This window comes from Condylura cristata, unplaced genomic scaffold (genome assembly GCF_000260355.1).
Source record: "Condylura cristata isolate star-nosed mole 26May11 unplaced genomic scaffold, ConCri1.0 scaffold00018, whole genome shotgun sequence".
NCBI lineage: Eukaryota > Metazoa > Chordata > Mammalia > Eulipotyphla > Talpidae > Condylura > Condylura cristata.
Window position 1 is genome coordinate 21,012,566 of NW_004567119.1, and position 17,630 is coordinate 21,030,195.

The 17,630-nt window shown below is 48.3% G+C and overlaps 1 protein-coding gene across 1 annotated transcript in view; it reads left to right on the forward strand.

Moving 5' to 3' along the window:
- The window catches only part of LOXL2 (lysyl oxidase-like 2), a 74,372-nt gene that overhangs the window by 20,803 nt on the left and 35,939 nt on the right, over window positions 1-17,630 (forward strand). The window contains exon 3 of the mRNA XM_004685225.2: window positions 5,072-5,247. Coding sequence (XP_004685282.1) covers window positions 5,072-5,247 — 176 coding nt within the window. The remainder of the gene's footprint in view (window positions 1-5,071; window positions 5,248-17,630) is intronic.

Genomic DNA, 17,630 nt, shown 5'->3' on the forward strand with positions numbered 1-17,630 from the left:
ATTTCTGGTGATGGGAAACCCGCGGGGATTACAATCGAGATGGGAAAAAAAATGGGCAAAATGATGTAAAAATAAACTTTGTAATAAATAAAGAAAAATAATAATAATAATTTCAGTAAGTGCTTTGATGGAGGGTAGGTGCTGGAGCCCAGAACCTTGAGTTCAGGCCTGGCGCTGATCATCTAACTGCTGCTTTAGAGGAAGACACTTGTCCTCTGTAGCCTCGGTTTTCCCACATGGACTTGAGGTCTCTAAGAACTACTGAAGCTCTCAGAGCTGTGCCATCAGTGGGTAGCAGGGAAGGGTGAAGGGCGTTATTCACACACAGAGCGAGGAGCTAAGTACCCCCAGCTCCAGGTTAGTAAAGCAAGTGGCCCTGGCACCTGGCAGGCTGCTGCTCAGCCTGAGTCTGGCTGCAGAATGACCGACCTGCCCTGGGTGACGGAGTCACGTCTGCCAGACGTGTCGCTGTCTCTTGAGAACGCTAATCCCTGCGTGCGGGTTGACAGGTCTGAACTGGAGTTTGGGCCAGGAAAGCTCTGGAATCTCCCAGGTGATTACAAATGTCGCCAAGTTTGGGAGTCATTGGAAGAGACTGTTGTTACAATTCCTCCAACCCTTGCTTTCTGTTATTCTAGAAAATTATGGAGCAAGGAAATGACATTGCACACACCGCACTTCTGTGGAACCGAATATTTCCTGTTTGAATAATGGAATTAAGAGACCGTGCTTTTCAGTAGAATGTTCTGGCTGAAACTGGCTCTGGGTTCCTTCGTAGTGACAAGAGCAAAACAGCAAAAATGAGTTTAACAAATGAGGGGCTTTTAAACCTACTTCCTGTCTTCCTCACAAAAATTCGACACTTCTCCAAACTTCCACATCTCTGTTTATTCTCCTAGTGGAACCATCCAGGGATAACGTCAGATGTATATTTTCTACTCCAGGTTCCCTAAACCTAATTATTTTATATTAAGTACTTTCCAATGTGGATGGTTTTTTTTTTTTTTTATATATAGTGACTACTTTATTTCTTCCCAAACTTAAAATATACCTGTAGTCAGACAAGGTAGGTGGGTTTTCCCCCCCCTTCTTATTTGTCTGCCCAGAAGCAGGCATGAGGCAACTGGAGAGGGGGTTAACCTGGTGGAGACTGCCATCCAGGGTGATGAAGGGAATGAAGTTCAAGGGAGAAGACGGAATGTGGAAGGGATAAATTAAAACCATAGTCCATGGGATCCAAACTGGGTAAGGAGATAGTGAAGGGCAGTGGAAGCTGCTAGAATAGATTAATTATGGGTCTCTGTTGAGAGTACAATAGTAGGAATATGCTAGAAGGGGCAGGGGGAGGAGGGTGCAGTGTAGAGGGCTGGAATGGAGGTGGGCAATGACCAGATCCAAGTCTGGCTTTGGGAACTAGCTGAAAGTGGGTGCAGGAAGTCGTCAGAGAGAGGCCATCGTGACCAAAGGCCAAGGGTACGTGTGGCTCCTGAAACCACCCAGACCTGGCAGAGGGATACCAAAGAGAGGAAGGGAGAGACAGATGCTGAAAACTTTAAGCTGTAAGGATGATGCCGTCCACATAAAGTGGTTTACATCACTTTTCAATATAAGTGAATTTTAATTTCACTGGCGTCAGTTTAGCATTTTGAGCCCTGGGTACACAGAGGGCACTGCGTTATTCATTTTGATGTGGGAGGTTATTAAAAATAGTTGGCAGATAGTACCTGGGCTATCGACCAGAGAGGGTGCTGGGTATGTTCCCAGGGCGTCTAACCAGCCAGTCTTGTGAAGGGGAGAGGAGGCAGCTGAGCAGGTAAGAAGCCCTCGTCACTGTCATCTAGTCCTCTCAAGTTCAGACTGCCATGAAGCCAGGTGAGCACCCACAGCCCTCCTGGGCTTTACCACTAGCCTGTCATCAGGTCCCTTTCCTGAAACATCTCTGAGCTCAGGGAATTCATGGGCCCTTTTAGAGGGTTCTAGAGGGACAGCCACCCTAGTTCTACCCTCCAGATGGGCCTTTACCTCTCTTCAGATCTGAGATCACTTCTGATTCCCACTCCTGATCACATCCCACCCCATTTCTTCAGGTTAGAAGGACAAAGCCCAAGGGCCCTGAAGATTCTCCCTTGCACACTTTCATTGCCAGCACAGCCCAGGGGAGCACCTTGGCATCCAAATGGAATGTCAGCTATGATCTTTAGCTTCTAAATACCCCCTTTTTAAAGGTGTATTTATGCATACAGAACTGGGGTACAGGCCAGAAGTGCAGGGGTGCGAGAGACTTCACCAGAGACAGAGCAGAACAGGCAGGTCAATGACGTTCACCACTGAGGGGAGCAGAGGGTGAGACAGGAAAGGTCTGCTGTGACATGTGGGTCACCTCCGGGGCAAGGGATCAAGCTTGCACTGAAGTGGCTGCGGCCAGCTTGCAGTGCTGCTTCCTGACCCGCTGCGCCACCAGGGAGGGCCCCTAAATGCCTTCTTAATGACTTCCTCTCTCATCAGGGGGAACATTTCTTGGAGTGGAGGGGAGACAGAATAAAGTGGAGTTTGTTGATTGCTGATTGAGTTACTCTTTGTGGCCTGGGTTTGAGCCCAGGGCTGCCAGTGCCGCTCCCCTAGCAGCTCCCAGGTGACATCTGGGGAGCCCAGAACCAGCCTGCCCCCCAGCAGGCAGACCCCCCGAGCCGGGCCCTGCAGCCAGGACCATAGTTGGTAGGTATTATGCAGACAAAAAAAAATTGCCTGAAGCAGGCCAAATAAGTATACCATACAGGGTGGCTGATACTACCCTGGGCCAAGTGGAAATACGCATTTCAGCCTCCTAAGAAAGGAACTGCCAGGAAAAGATAGGGTTGTTGATGCCACCTTGGGGTGGCTTAGGGCCATTGGCGCTCCAGGGTGCTGGCTTAGAATGTTTCTTTATCAAAAAGCAGAGCAGGGCCCTCCCTGGTGGCGCAGCGGGTTAAAGCACAGCACTGAGAAGCTAAAGTCACTTCCGCATGAGTTCGATCCCCAGCTCCAGAGGTGACCCACATGGCGCGGCAGACCTCTCCTGACCCGCCCGCTGCTCCCCTCAGCAGTGTACTTCGTCGATCTGCCTGTTCTGCTCCCCACTCTGTCTCTGGTGAATCCTCTTGCCGCCCCTGCACCTCTGGCCTGTACCCCAGTTCTGTATGTATAAATAAATAAATCTTTAAAAAAAAAAAAAAAAAGCGGAGCAGGCCGGCAGGAGCCGGCCCTCGGCAGCCCTGATGCACCGTGGCTTCAAACGTGGAGGGTCTTTTCCGTTGCTAGTACTTAACAAGACAAACAGCGGTTTGTTGTTGAAACGGCAAGCGATTAGGGAGCATATGTTTCAGCAGAGCTTGACGACTTGACTTGGAAACTAGGCCAAATTGAGAAACCAGTTGGAAAACCTCAGCCCAGATGTTTTCTGTAAGCTCTTTGTTCCCAACAGTCTTCCTAAGGCCCCTCATCTGAAACCAGACCAGCAATTCCGCAAGTATATACGTTTCTGGGGGACCTCAGAGGAAGGAGACTGCGCCCCATCTACTCCCTCACCTCGAGGGGCCCCAGTGCTCCGAGATTTTCCTATCTGTGTAATGGAGGTGTCTGCTCTCTCCTGCAGCAATTCTCCTGGAAGCAGTGGAATTCAGTGTTTTTCTGAGGAAGGTTGAACATTGATTCTCTGTGGTGTGGGACTATCATTGTTCTTACCTTAGAAATGGGAAATAGGTCGAGTAAGCAGCTGGCCAGTCACCTGGTGCCTGACAAGGAAGCAGTGGGGATTTGACCCCAGGTCACCTGGGGACCAAGGGGAGCCAGAAGTAGACTGAAATGTTTGACTATTTTTCCCCCTTTCATTTTGTAAGGCACTTACACTCTCAAATAGTAAGTGTAAGGCACTTACTATTTGAGAACCCTCTAGCACCTTGCAAAATTCTAAATTGTAAAGACATATAGCAAATTGCACAGTTCAGCGATTCTGTTCACATTGTCATGCAACCCATCTGCAGGACTTTTCTCTTTTTGCAAAACTGAGACTACACCCATTCCAGCTTCCCACTCCCCTTCCACCCAGCTCTGGCTACCACCATCTGCTTTCTGTGTCTGTAAAGTTAACTTCTCTGGATAGCTCATATAATGCATCAAATAGTATCTTTTCTTCTTACCAGTTTCACTTATTGCAATGTAGTGAATGTGTAGAAGTGTCATCATATTGTAGAATGTGTCAGAAGTTCCTTCCTTTTTATGACTGAATAATATACTAGTGTGTGTGTATACCATGTGTGTATATATACACCATATATATTTACTATCATTTATTGATTGTGTGTCTACCTTTTGGCTATAGTGAATGATCCTGTAATGCAAATATCTCTTGGAGACCTTGCTTTCAATTCTTTGGGGCATATACCCAGAAGTGGAAATTTTGGATGATATAGTAATTCTGTTTTTCATTTCTTGAGGAATGTCAAATTGTTTTCCATAGAGGTTGCACCATTTTACATTCCCACCAATAGTGCCCAAAGTTCCAATTTTTCCACTTTTCCAATACTTGTGTTTTCTGTCTTTGGGTAGTACCTATCCTAGTGGGTAGGAGTGATACCTATTATAGTTAACCCTCTGGCACTTGCTTGCTGAGCTGGGTACTTTGTGCTAATCAGGTGAATGCCCAGGAAGCAAGTGAAGCTGGGCATTAATATCACCATCAATACCATTGCTGAATACCTCTGGACCACGTATCCCTGAAATTCAGGTCCTACAGCTAAGTGGCTGGACCAGAGTTCAAACCGTGCTAAATGTTCAAAGTCCTCTTTCTTCTCCCTGAATCATGCAATTTCCAGACTTAAACCTGACTTCTATCCTCATCATGTCCCACCTTCCACGTCTCCAAAACACATCAGCCCTGCTCTGGCAGGGGAGCCCAGACAGCCCAGAACAGGATGCTTATCTTCATGTGTGAGCGACTGCACAAAGTTCTCTCTTCATGTAAGACATTGATCCCCCAAAGGCTCAAATTTACCTTAACATGATGCTTGATTGCTCTCTTCTCTGCTCCCTGCAGGACCCATCTGGCTGGACAATGTCCACTGCACTGGCAAAGAGGCCACGCTCGCAGCCTGCTCCTCCAATGGCTGGGGTGTCACCGACTGCAAGCACACGGAGGATGTGGGCGTGGTCTGCAGCGACAAAAGGATTCCTGGGTTCAAATTTGACAACTCACTCATCAACCAAATAGAGGCAAGCGTGTGCTCTTGATGACTCCTTCCCGCGACTGTTTTCCTTCTTCGCCTAACTCTTTTCACCCACTCTACCAAGAAGTACCTACGGGCACTCAGAAGGGGAAACTTGATTTGGAGCAGGAGCTGCTGAGGGGAGGATCCCATGAGAAGGGGGCCCCATCCCTGGGAAAAGGGCACTGCAGACACAGAGGATGGCTCGGGCCAAGGCACAGGTGTGAAGGGGCTCAGCAGGCAGGTACTGCTCAGCAGGACGGTGTGAATCTGGAAGTGAAGCAGAAAAGGTGGCAGGAAAGGCCTCTGTGCCAGGGGCAGGAGGCTGTTTTCTGGGCGTGGGAATGTTTTACTCATCAGTTTCTGTGTAACAAGTTGCGCCCAGATTTTGCAGCTTCAAAGAACAAGCAGCTGTTATCTGACAGGGTTTCTGAACTGCTTAGCGAGCTGACGGCTGGGTCTCAGGCCATCACTGACATCAGCCGGCTCCGAGTTCAGTCGTGGCTGTTGGCAGAATTGTTTCTTTCTGGGTGTCTGCTCTATCTTTTTTTTTCTTTCTTTCTTTCTTTCTCTCTCTCTTTTTTTTTTAAGATTTAATTTATTTATGCAAACAGAACTGGGGTACAGGCCAGAGGTGCAGGGGCGGTGAGAGGCTTCACCAGAGACAGAGTGGGGAGCAGAACAGGCAGATGGAGGAAGTACACTGCTGAGGGGAGCAGCGGGTGGGTCAGGAGAGGTCTGCTGTGCCATATGGGTCACCTCCAGTTGGGGACCGAGCTCATGGTGCAGTGGCTTTAGCTTCTTAGTGCTATGCTTTAACCAGCTGGCCACCAGGAAGGGCCCTTTCTTTCTTTCTTTTTAACTGAAGTAAGGTTGATTTACAGCACAATGTCTCAGATGTACAAGTTCGTAACTCTTCAGATGTAAGTTGTCACTCCACACCCACCGTCGAAGCAGCCGTAGTCCACCCTGTCCTTTGCCTCACACCCCCACACCCCTCTGGGAGCCTCAGTTTTACAGTCAAATTCTAGTTCTGTTTTGATTTGGTTTTATCTGACCCTTTGTTTTGTATCTCTATATTCCACACATGAGTGAAATTATCCATGTTGTCTTTCTCCTCCTGATTTATCTCACTTAGCAAGAGGCCCTCCAGTTCCTTCTATGCTGTCGCAGATGGCAAGAGTTTATCTTTCATTTTTAGCTGAGTGGAATTCCATTGTGTGTCTGTACCACATCTTCTTAATGCCCCCTCCATCTGCTGATGGACATTTAGGGTGTTTCCATAACCTGGCTATTGTAAATTGGGCTGCAGTGAACACAGGAATGCATGTATTCTTTTGAACTAGTGTTCTTGCATCCTGGAACTGCTGGATCGGATGGGAGACCTTCTTTTAATATTTTGAGAACCCTCCAGTTTTCCACAGGATCTGGACCAGTCTGCCCTCCCACCAGTGTACCAGGGTTCCTTTCAATAAGCCACACCCTCGCCGACATTTGTCATTTCTGGCCTTTTTTTTTTTTAAAGATTTATTTATTCATACAGAACCGGGGTACAGGCCAGAGATGCAGAGGGTGAGAGGATTCACCAGAGACAGAGTGGGCAGCAGAACTGGCAGATGGACTAAGTACACTGCTGAGGGGAGCAGCGGGCTGGTCAGGAGAGGTCTGCCTCGCCATGTGGTCACCTCCGGGGGGAAGGCAGGAATTGAACTCGAGAGGAAGCGGCTTAAGCTTCTTAGTGCTGTGCTTTTAACCCATTGCGCCACCAGGGAGGACCTCTGGCCGTTTTTATATGGTCCATTCTCACAAGTGTGAGATGGTATCTCGGTCTGGTTTTGATTTGCCTTTTCTCGTGATAAATGATGGTAAACATTTTTTATGTGCCTGTAGGTCATCTGTATGTCTTTTTTAAGTGTTTATTTAACTCTCGTGACTTTTAATTGGGCCGTTTTCTTGTTGAGTTGCTTGAGTTCTTTGTAGATATTAGCCCCTTAGAAGATACATGATGTGCAAATATTTTCTTCCCCTCGTAGGGTTTTTTCATTTTAATGAGTTTCTTTTATTGTGCAAAACCTTTTTAGTTTGCTGTAGTCCTATTTGTTTATTGTTGCTTTGGGTTTTTTTTTTTTTTGCTGTGGTGTCCCGTTCCCAAAGACATCATTGAAGCCAATGTTGTAGATTACCTTACTGTTTTTCTTCTATGTGTTTTATGGTTTCATGTCCTACATCTAAGTCTTTAGTCCATTTTGAGTTAGATTTTGTATCTTCAATGCGCTAGTGGTCTACTGTCATCCTTTTGCATGTGGCTGTCCAGTTTTCCCAGTACCATATGTTGAAGAGACTTTCCTTTCTCCATTGCATGTCCACGGCTCTTTTTTTATAGATTCCCTGGCCATGTAAGTGTGGGTTTATTCTGGGTGGAACCATCTATTACCGTCTACATGATCTCTCCATATGCTGCCCAAAATCCTTAAGACATAGTAGTTGGTTTCCCCTAGAGTCAGTGATTCAAAAGGGAATGAGAGAGTAGGAGCGCAAAAGGAAACCACAGTCCTTCATGAGCTAATCTTGGAAGTGATATTCCATCATTTCTGCTGAATTCGGTTCACCACAAAGACCAACCCTATACAGTACAGGAGGGGATTATACACAAGGTCATATGAGATCATCGAGACCTTCTCAGAAGCTGCCTCATGCATGCGAGTTGACCCCAAACCTAGCTAGGGATCAGAATCGCTTTAAAATTGCAGGTCCTGGGGTCACACCACAGACCTACCAAATCAGAATCTTCCACTGTAGGACTAGGCTACACTTTCATACTCTCAGATGATTCTCATGCTGCAAAATTGGCCCAAGTCAGCATCTGGAAATGGCTAAGGGATGTGATTCTTCTGTATAGCAAGATTTCAGATTCACCTTTTTAAAACAGTTCTCCACCCAAACAGAAATTAACACACATTTATTCCAGTAGTTTATGTGCAAGGTTTGTGGAGCTTAGGACAGGAGGAGGAGGTAGCCAAGACTCCTTCGTCAAAAAAAAATGTTGGTGTTACACTTTTTGGATCAGCCCTGTACCCAAGCCAATGAGCTGTCACTGTTCTTTTGCCTCCAGCTGACCCCAGGACTGATGCTGAAGAAAAAGGATGCTTGAAATCACCATATTTGGGCTGCAGAGGAAGTGCTGCCCAGATTGTGGTCTTTACATTTCCCCCTCATGACTCACACGTCCTGCTCTCTTCTCATATGTTCCTAGAGTACGCTGAGTGGCCTGGGAACATGTCCAAACTCACATTATAGCATGGAAAGGGATTTCCAGCTCTCTCTTAGCTGGCAGGATGAGACCCCTTCTAGTTGACCCTCTTCACAGCTGCTATTTCACTTGGGATACCTGGGGGAGGTTGTTAACAGAGTTGATTGCTTTAGTTAGTATCCATGAAGCTTTGCCATGAAGCTTATGAAGCCTGTGATTTGGAAGGGGGGGGGGTTGATCCAACCTACTTTCTTACTTTCCATTTCTACTTTTGCAACCTTATATGGAATAATGAGCATGCACTTTTATATATATATATATATATATATATAATCTTTACAGTGAGATTGGATGCTCCTGAAATATAAAAGAGCCCTTATTCATCATTGTATGCAATAAAAATAATACTAGATAACTAATGGGAACTGTATATCCAACTCCTAAATTCTTCCCAGGAATGGAATGTAGTTTAGTTGTCCCATAGGTGAAGAATTTCCCAGGATAAAATATCAAACTGAACAGCCCCGAGAAGCACATAGAGGCAAGTCATCCCTTCAAACTATTGCTTATTTGTAGCATCTTGAATGGACCGCTGTTCACCCAAGAGCCTCAGGACAATCCACTTGGATTGTTGCGCAACAAACAGGTTTTCTTGGTAATAGAAAGTCATGGATGCCCTGAATTAAAGAAAATGGGCCAAATATCGGTGGCTTTGGGGTTAGAAAAATAAGTAGACTCATCTCTCAGTAGAGAAAAAAAATGGAAAAAGAACTCTCTGAGTGGCACTTCACCAGAGAAGTTATTTATTGAGTACTTCTATGGGCCAATTCTAACGCTTAGCTTCAAAAAGGAAATGAGGTAGATGATATGGAAAGTAAAACCTTACTTGGGTGGAGAGAAATGAGGCAGAGAAATGACAAACATATATATACACAATAAGATTCCACAATAAGAAAGCTTAAGCACCTGTCTTTATAGTGGGCATTTGTTGGATGCCTGCTGTGAGAACACATCCCGCTTTGGGATCCTTTGGGACCCCACTAGGGAAAGAGACTGTGGCCCTTGTCCTCTCACCCGTAGAACTGGAGAAGGCAAGATATGTGCTATGGGCAAAGCTACAAGGTCACTCCAAGGTTCGGAGCACAGACCTGAAATGAATCTACGCTAACCCATCTGCTTTGGAGGTGAGGATGGCTTCTACAGCCTTCCACACTCTGCATTTTCCTAGAAAACTTCTGTCTTGCTGCCATACAAATCACACTGGTTACTGAAACCCAGACTGGGTGTTTTCTTGTCCAGCCACAGATACTGTGAAACTGTCATTGGATGAGCGGATCCCTGTAATCTCGTTCCTTCCATATCCCCTGAAAGTAGGTCATGAATGGGCCCTGATTCCAGGATGTCTAAAGAGAACCTTTGTGAGTTGCCAGAGATTCTTCCACTCAGGACTTCATGGCTAAAGCGCCAACATACTGGCAGAGTGGGTAGGGAGCCTCCAGACCACCTACTGGGGATATTTGTGGGATGCTGAGAAGTTTTTCCAAAATATCTCATGGAATAGCCTATGTCAGTAGCTGAAGTCATGGAATAATTCCTCTTGGCTTAAGAACTGGCCCCTATTAAATATTTGTGGACAAGCTGTAGGCTTGGTGGCTATGCAGTGAGGGAGTCACAGGGAATTGCCTCAGGATACCCACCGGCACTGCTCATGAGTTAGTATGAACCCAGAGGATGGTCTCAACTCATGTAGCCCAGAGCTTCACTCACTCCCACCTGTCCATCAAGCAGCAGAATTTTGCACGGAGATGAAAATCTGAATTGATAACATTTATAGGAGACAAAACTAGGAGGGCTTTTTAGTTATAACCGTATGGAATGAAAATTCAGAAAGACCTCAGTAGATTGGAATAATAGGCCAGACTAACATGTTGGGGATGAATATAAGATCCAGCAGGATGGAGACATGTCTGGGAACCATATTATTTGAGGGGGTGAACACATTATCTGAGAAATATGAAACAAACAGATAACTAATGGGAACTGTTGGTGTTCTTCAAATATTTGAAATGTTGCCATGGAGCAGAAGGTTTCTGATTTAGTCTGATTTTCAGAGCGGAGATGGATAGGCAGGCAATGGGCTAGTGAGTCCAGCTCAGTGTAAGCTCTGTCCTGCTGAGAGCTGTCCCACAGGGGAGGGGTTGCCCTCCCTGTCCCTGAGGAGCTCAAGCAGGAGTTGGATGTCCTCGAGCCAGGGATATTGCAGCCAGAGCCCTGTGCAGGGAAGGAGCAGGCTGCTTGGCATGTTTTGAGGTTCCTTGTTATCTACTGATACACTTATGGAAATGTCCCAGCCCATGAAGAGGGTCCCCACTATGGGGTTAGAAGTAGCCGCCACCATTGCGTGAGTTGGCAGCATGTATGCCACACACTCACCCTGTCACCCTGAAGGGGCTAGCCAGCGTGTGGCCACTAGCTAGCCCTCATGTGCTCTGGCTCTCTCCTGCTTCCCTTGACTCCCCCAGTTTGGGGTGTGCAAATTTAAAAGTGGCCATCGTGAAATGTGGTCACAAGTAAAACATTAGCCCTGGTGTAAAAGACTGGACTAAGGACTGTAATATCAGCAACTTCCTTATCTCTTTCCACCCTTTCTCTGCACGGGTGTGGCCGGCTCTGTGTCATTCATCTTTGTTGACTCTTGGGGATTGGGACAGATCACAGGCCAGTAGAGACAACCCTCACAGGCTTGTGTCTCCTCTGGAACACACTGGAGTTCCCTAGGCAAAGAGTGGAAGAAACTGTGCTCAGTCTAGACCAAGTTCATCCCACTCTGGGATGCCAGAGGCCTGAGTCACTGAGCCCTGGGCCTGGTGAATGGAATTTCACTTGATGAGCTAACTGTTTCTGTGGGCTCCTCCATCTGCTTGGGACATCCTTGGGGATCCTTGACACTTCATAAATTCCCTCCCAGAGGAAGGAAAAAGTGCATCTTCTTCATATGAATGACCCCACCAAGGGAGAGTTCAGTCTGGATCCCAAGCTACCTGTTGGCCAGCAGCCAAAGCACTGGGCAAGCCCACTGTCCCCATTAAGGGGAGCGACTACAGCCCCCTCCAGCCACGACAGTCTGTAATGCAGAGTGGCAGTGGTTTTGCCATCAGTAAGGATGACACAGCACACACTCATCGTTTACAAGGCCGTTTTAAATATTCTGGAGCAAAAAAAATCAGGTGATTTCTGTAAAAATGCTTTCCAGACTATAATGTGTATAACTAAGTAGGTTAGCCTTGCCACAGATTCACCAACTTTGGCTCATCCCACATAGGAAACTCACCACGCAGTCTCAGCTCCCCATGGCCGAGAGGCTGGAGTGTCACCTCGTGCTATGTAGTTTCAGACTCCCACGTCCAAGGCAGGACCCCAGTGCCTGTCCCAGTGGAGTCTGGGGCTTGAGCTGCATTAGAGTGAACTGCAGTGTGGTTGGATATGGAATAAGGGACATGAGTCTTAGTCTTCAAAAGCTTTAAAAGAGGTAAGCAGGTATGAACAATACAATGTGAAATGCTGTTGTGTGTAAGTGAGCTGGGCTTTTTTGGCCCTAGGAAACAGCCGCATACAAATCTCAGGATTTCAGAGGCTTTAAATCCAGAGGCTTTGTTTCCTGTCTGTGGCAGTGGACACAACTGGAAAAAGCATTAGATAAGGGGAGATGACAGAACCAGATGCCCTCTGAGCGGACCTCTCTAAGCTGGCTGCCGGCTGCATTGCTGAGGCATGTGCTCATGGCCCAGCCGGCCTGTCCATGAGCGGCTAGAGCAGGGGCAGGGGCTTAGAGGGCTTGCCCTTTGCGTGAGCTCTCTACCTTCCTCTTTACCCATTTTTTAAAAGGGTCTTTTGCAAGGACCTTCAGGCTACCAGAACCAAACGGAAATCTCCAGGCAGTGAGATATAGGTGTTGCCTCGCCCTCAAGTGGCCCAGAGTCTCAGTTTCCCCTTTCTGACAAGAGTACGCATCTGTCAGGAGGGACGGGAACAGAAACAATCCTAGAGACGCGGTAGCCTTGCTCTGAGTGTTCTCACACCCTCCAGAACAGAGGCCTGAAAAAGCCCTTTCTTCTCAACCACAGGGGCTGAAGCTGTTGCGAATTTTCTAAATTCCAGAAGTCCAGGTTTTTATTAGTCACAGCTGCCAAAAGCTCCTGGCTTTTCCTTTCAGCAGCAGCCTTATCTCACCAGCATTTGGGGGCTCTGGAGTGGGAGGCCTGGAACCTGAAAGAGGGGATTACTCTAGAAAGGGTTGAGCACTTCCATGCCAAGAGTTTAGACCTTCCCTCGCCCTGGCCTGGATTACGTGGAGTGCCTTAGGAAGGCAGGTGCCTGCCTTTACGTCTGCACAGTTTAGAAGGCGGGGGTCCCTCAAGTCTAATGTAGGCCCACTGCCCAGAGGTCACAGGATGGCTGGATGGACCCCTCTATTGTACGGAAAAAGGTAGGTAGCAAGTGGGCATCTTGGCCCCCTCTTTGGAATGAAGTGTGGGGATGAATCCCCACTGTCTCTGAACCTCAGTCTTGCTGAACTGTTCAGCTGGGCCAGAAAGTGTAGCTCTCCTGGTTCGTTTCTCCCGGCTCACAAGGAGCTTGGGGACCAGGGTGGGTAAGATCCCACCAGTGCTAACATCCCATGATTCCATGAAAAAATCCTGTGATTCTCCTTACTGAGAACTTCAATGGGGCATCTGCCACGTGGGATGCAAGACTAGTTCTAAGGTTCACTTTTCTTTCCCCGGCAAAACTTAGGTCACATTATCTGAAAAGCAAAAGGGTAGTTGTGCGGCAAACAGAACAAAATATTTGAAATCGGGCAGATCTGGCAAACCTGGGAGTCTGTGTGTTAGCCAGGGTGTTGCTCACGTAATCCTTAAAAAATAAAAATACCACTATAATTGTTTGTGGGATGAGATAAGCAAGTAAGGCACATACTTGCTAGAGGAAAGAAATGAATCAGGAGTGCTCTAACTTGTTTTAGATGAAGTGAGTGAGTGGACGGTGTACTGAGACTTTGAACAGGGTGGCTTGGGTGTAACTGGCGCGGCCTCTTGGAAAAGGAGAGATGAAAGGGGGGATGGGACGGGGGCCCATGGAAGAAGTGGGGTTTGAGCTGGGCCTTGACTGGGGGGTATGTCCTCTAGAGTCGCCTGCTGGTGTGGCTGGGGCAGGGCGGGTGATGTCCAGCCAGCCTTGCCGTGGGCCAGGTGATGCATTTTAGTCACCTCAGCTGGGCTGGACAGGTCAGTGCCAAGAATCCTTCACCTCTTTGGTGGTTTTTTCCCACTTTGGTGGTTTCAACATGAGCCCACCCCTGCAAGGCTGTTGCTAAGGCAACTGGATGTGTATTGTGCATCCATTCAGTACATTTTCATTGAGCAGTCTCTGCCAGACCGGCGGGGGTAGGGGTGGGGGGAGGCTGACGAAACGGTGACAGTCCTGCCCTCCTGGTGCTTACTGTCTAGTAGTGGGGACAGTTTCACGGACTTGGTTACTGTGGTGACGGGAGCTACGTGGAGACGGGGGTGTCCCCCCGGGGTGAGGTGGATCATCTGGCCCTGGACTTGTGCGCTCCGTGATCTCAGCACCCCTGCTGGGTCAAAGGGACTGGCTGCTGCAGCAGTGTCCTGCCAGCTTCCTGTGGACAGCAGGGCCTGCCTGTTTGCAAAGAAACAGCCTCTGTTTCCTACCCCAACACTTTCCAACTGGAAAATGAAACACAGAGCATTCGGTTTTCTAGCAGCAGCACAGAGCTCTTGACTTAGAGGCAGAGGGACCAGACAGACTGCTGGCTTTTTCCTTTAGTGCTTTGAGCATGACCTCAGCCCTCCACTCCACCCCCACCTCCACCAAGCCAGTCGGTCACAGTCCTCTGCTCTTTCATCCATCTGAGCCTGTCAGAGGTGTCTGGCTAGAGAATGTTAGTGGAAGAGAATTCCTGATTTGGTCATCAGAGGGGATCCTTATGGGTGTAGCCAGACCTTTGCATGTACCACAAGCTGCCCGGTGCTGTGTACAGATAAGACCCACTCAGTTAAACCATCTAACCGTGCAGCGAGGCTCAGATCGGCTTTTAGTCCAGTTTGACCACTATTTATTAGCAACAGATTTCAAGGGGGGAGAAGGGGTGCTGAATAGCTCTGATGACAGGAGAATGCCTGAATAAGATGCAGGCGCTCTCGTCTGCCCTGAAGTCACATAAAGCAGCGCTGAGGCTGGGGACTGAGGCCTGTACTGCCCGCTGTTTACGTTGCGTTAAACAAAGAATAAAGGGAGGCTTTATTGAATTTTTGGCTTGGGAATCCAATGTGTCTAGCTAAGCCGAATTCCTCTTACTGGATTTTTTTTTAAGTATTACTGGTTTATTCCAAAAACCTTTGAGGATCCACTAGGTGTCTGGCCGTGGGTCATAAAAGACACAGTCCTACCCTTAGGAATGCTTCGTGCAATGAGGAGCAAAAACACATGGAAAGGTAAATCGCGGTACCAGAGTCAGTAGAAACCAAAGGGTAAATGAGTGGTCCCCAAAGCAAATTATTCTATGCTGTGATAATTCAGGAGGGGGCTGTGGAGGAGGAGAGGCAGCCTCTCCCTTTTCTGTCTTGAGTGTCTAAGTGCTTGACCTGTGTGTCCCAGGGACCAGCGGTGCCGATGACACTGGTGCCCTCTACGAATACATTTTGAAGGAATGAATGAAATTGCCCTTGAGGGTCAGTAAGATTCTGCTACATAGAGAGAAGGAAAGAGCACTGCAGGGTAGTGTGGTGAGAGAAGCTCGCTGACTAGAACAGGGAAGGGAAGAAATTAATAGCTGGCCAGATCACAAAGTTTCTTCTCTAGAAGCCTAGACTTTGGGGACCTTGAGGGTACCACCCTGTGATCAGGGTGGAGAGGAGTGCTGTGGGGTGTGAGATGCACTGGATTAGAGGCCTATCCAGGCTGAGGACGCTCAGGAGTGCCAGGACATGAAGGTCCTAAGACTTCTTTTGCCCCCACAACTCTCCTGCACCCAACAAAAAGAAAACAGAAGTTGGCACAGGAATGTGATGGGCACAAAGGTGTCCCTGGACAGCACAGGCTCCAAGAGTGAGGAAGAGAGAGGGAAGAAGACCCTTGAGGCTTGAGGTCTGTGAGTTGGGAGGAGGGAGCCTCACTCAGCAAAAGGAAGGATTGGGGGCGTCATGGCTGTGTTGGGTTTGAGGAGCTAAGGAAGGTGCCAGGATGGCAGGTGGGAAAGCGGCTCTCTATCTGGATGAACCTTTTTTTTTAAATAGCTGAATAAAGCAAGCTGAAGGGTGGTGGCGAGAGCAGGATACAGGAAGCTGTGAGCAGCAGCAGAAGGGGCGCACAGGTTGGGCGAGACTATGAAGTGCCCGGTGTGCATTTTGGTTGGGATGCTGGCATGCCCACTGGACAGAGTTGACCCCTGGGACGAGACTCCCAGAAATGAAGGGACTGCTTCTTGCATGGAGCGGGGGGGTAACTGGGTTAAGGTCTGGCCCTTGCAAAGGCACCCAGGTAAAGGGGGGTGCTGCACACCCCGCAAATCGTGACGTGCCTTCTTATCGCCTTGCTTGCCTGTTGCCCCTGTGTCTTTCCTGATGCAATCTCCACTTAGACTTTCACACTGGTGATTTTTCCTCATTGGCAAGAGCCCCAGACCTTGGAATTTGCAAGTCATTCACAGATGCTGCAAATGTGAAATGTCATTTAGGCACAAGCCCGAGCAGCCCCTGCGTGGTGCTTCCTCCCTAGACTCCTCACCAACCCCCCGGCTGAATCGAGGCTGGTCCTGGCCTCACTGAACCTTGATTTTTCCTTTAGAAAGGGGCCAGTAACCTCTCCCCGAGACTCAAGTCTCCCTGACCTGAATATGTGACGATTCCCGAGTAGGACAAGTCCAGAAGTTTCTGTGATTTCCTTGGGAGGCAGCCTATGGAGATCTGGGTGAGCCGTTGTCTCCGGCAAGAGGGTCAGCATCAGACTTTGATTTGGATTTAAAACATGCCACATGCGTCGCCAGCTTGTAGGCTTCGGACTTAATGTAAAACGAGTCAGTCTAGGGAGCTCCTTGTTAAAAAGGAAAAATGTGTGTCTGCTTTCGTGTTTCAAATCGTCTCTTTTGGGTTGAACTTCTGGGAAAAAAAAAAAAAATACTAGCGCTTGTGGTTATGGAAGGGATTCCAGAGCAGTGAGGTAAGGAGGCAGTTATGTGGTATACATGTGTTTTCCTACAAAGATGTCTCTGAGCAGCCATGAGCTCAGCCGCGAGCCGTGAGCACTGAACGCGCACCACGAGGGTTTCCCTGCAGCCCTGGCCCAGTGCAGGAGCCGCGGTGGCAAAGGCAGCTCTTCCCTCACGTATGCGCTGGTCTGACTCACAGCTCCTGGGCAGCCAACGTGGGCTTCAAGTGTGAGCAGAGTGGGCAGGCCTGGGAGGGACCACCCAAGAAGGCTGCCCAGTGTGGTCAACTCTGTACAGGCTATGGGTGTGGCGTGGGTGGGAGAGGGAGGACCACTCAGGGCCTGGAGCATGAGCTGGGAGTCCGGACTTGTTTACATACTTAGTGTGAACCTGGGAAGTTGCAAAACCTCAGCAAGTCTTTTCATTTCTCACCTGTAGCGTGGGGATACCACTAGCCGTGTCAGGTTGTGGTGAGGATGGAGGGAGGGAAAGGATGCAAAGTTCTGAGAACAGTCTGACATGTGTGAATTGGTGTTTGGTAATGAGGGCCCTTGTGATTTCTAATCAATCAGGGAAGACCTCATGGGTAGGCCCTAGGGAGGGAACAGGACAGGTCCATGGAGGGGAGAGAACAAGCTTTGTGGAATAGATGAATGGATAAGAGAAGGAGTAAAGTGAATCTGAGCATGGGAATGGGAAAGAGTTGGTTCTGTGGAGAGTGGACAGAAGATATTCCATTTTGAAGGAACAACTAACGCAATGCCTGTCCTGACCACTTCCCAAGGCCTGTGGAGGGAATCAGGCACCCCTGAATCTCTCCTTCTCCCACAGATGCGCAGAGACACACTCCACATGTACAGAGAGCCCCATAGTGCCTGACACAGCCCTGCCATACACATATCACCACACAGAC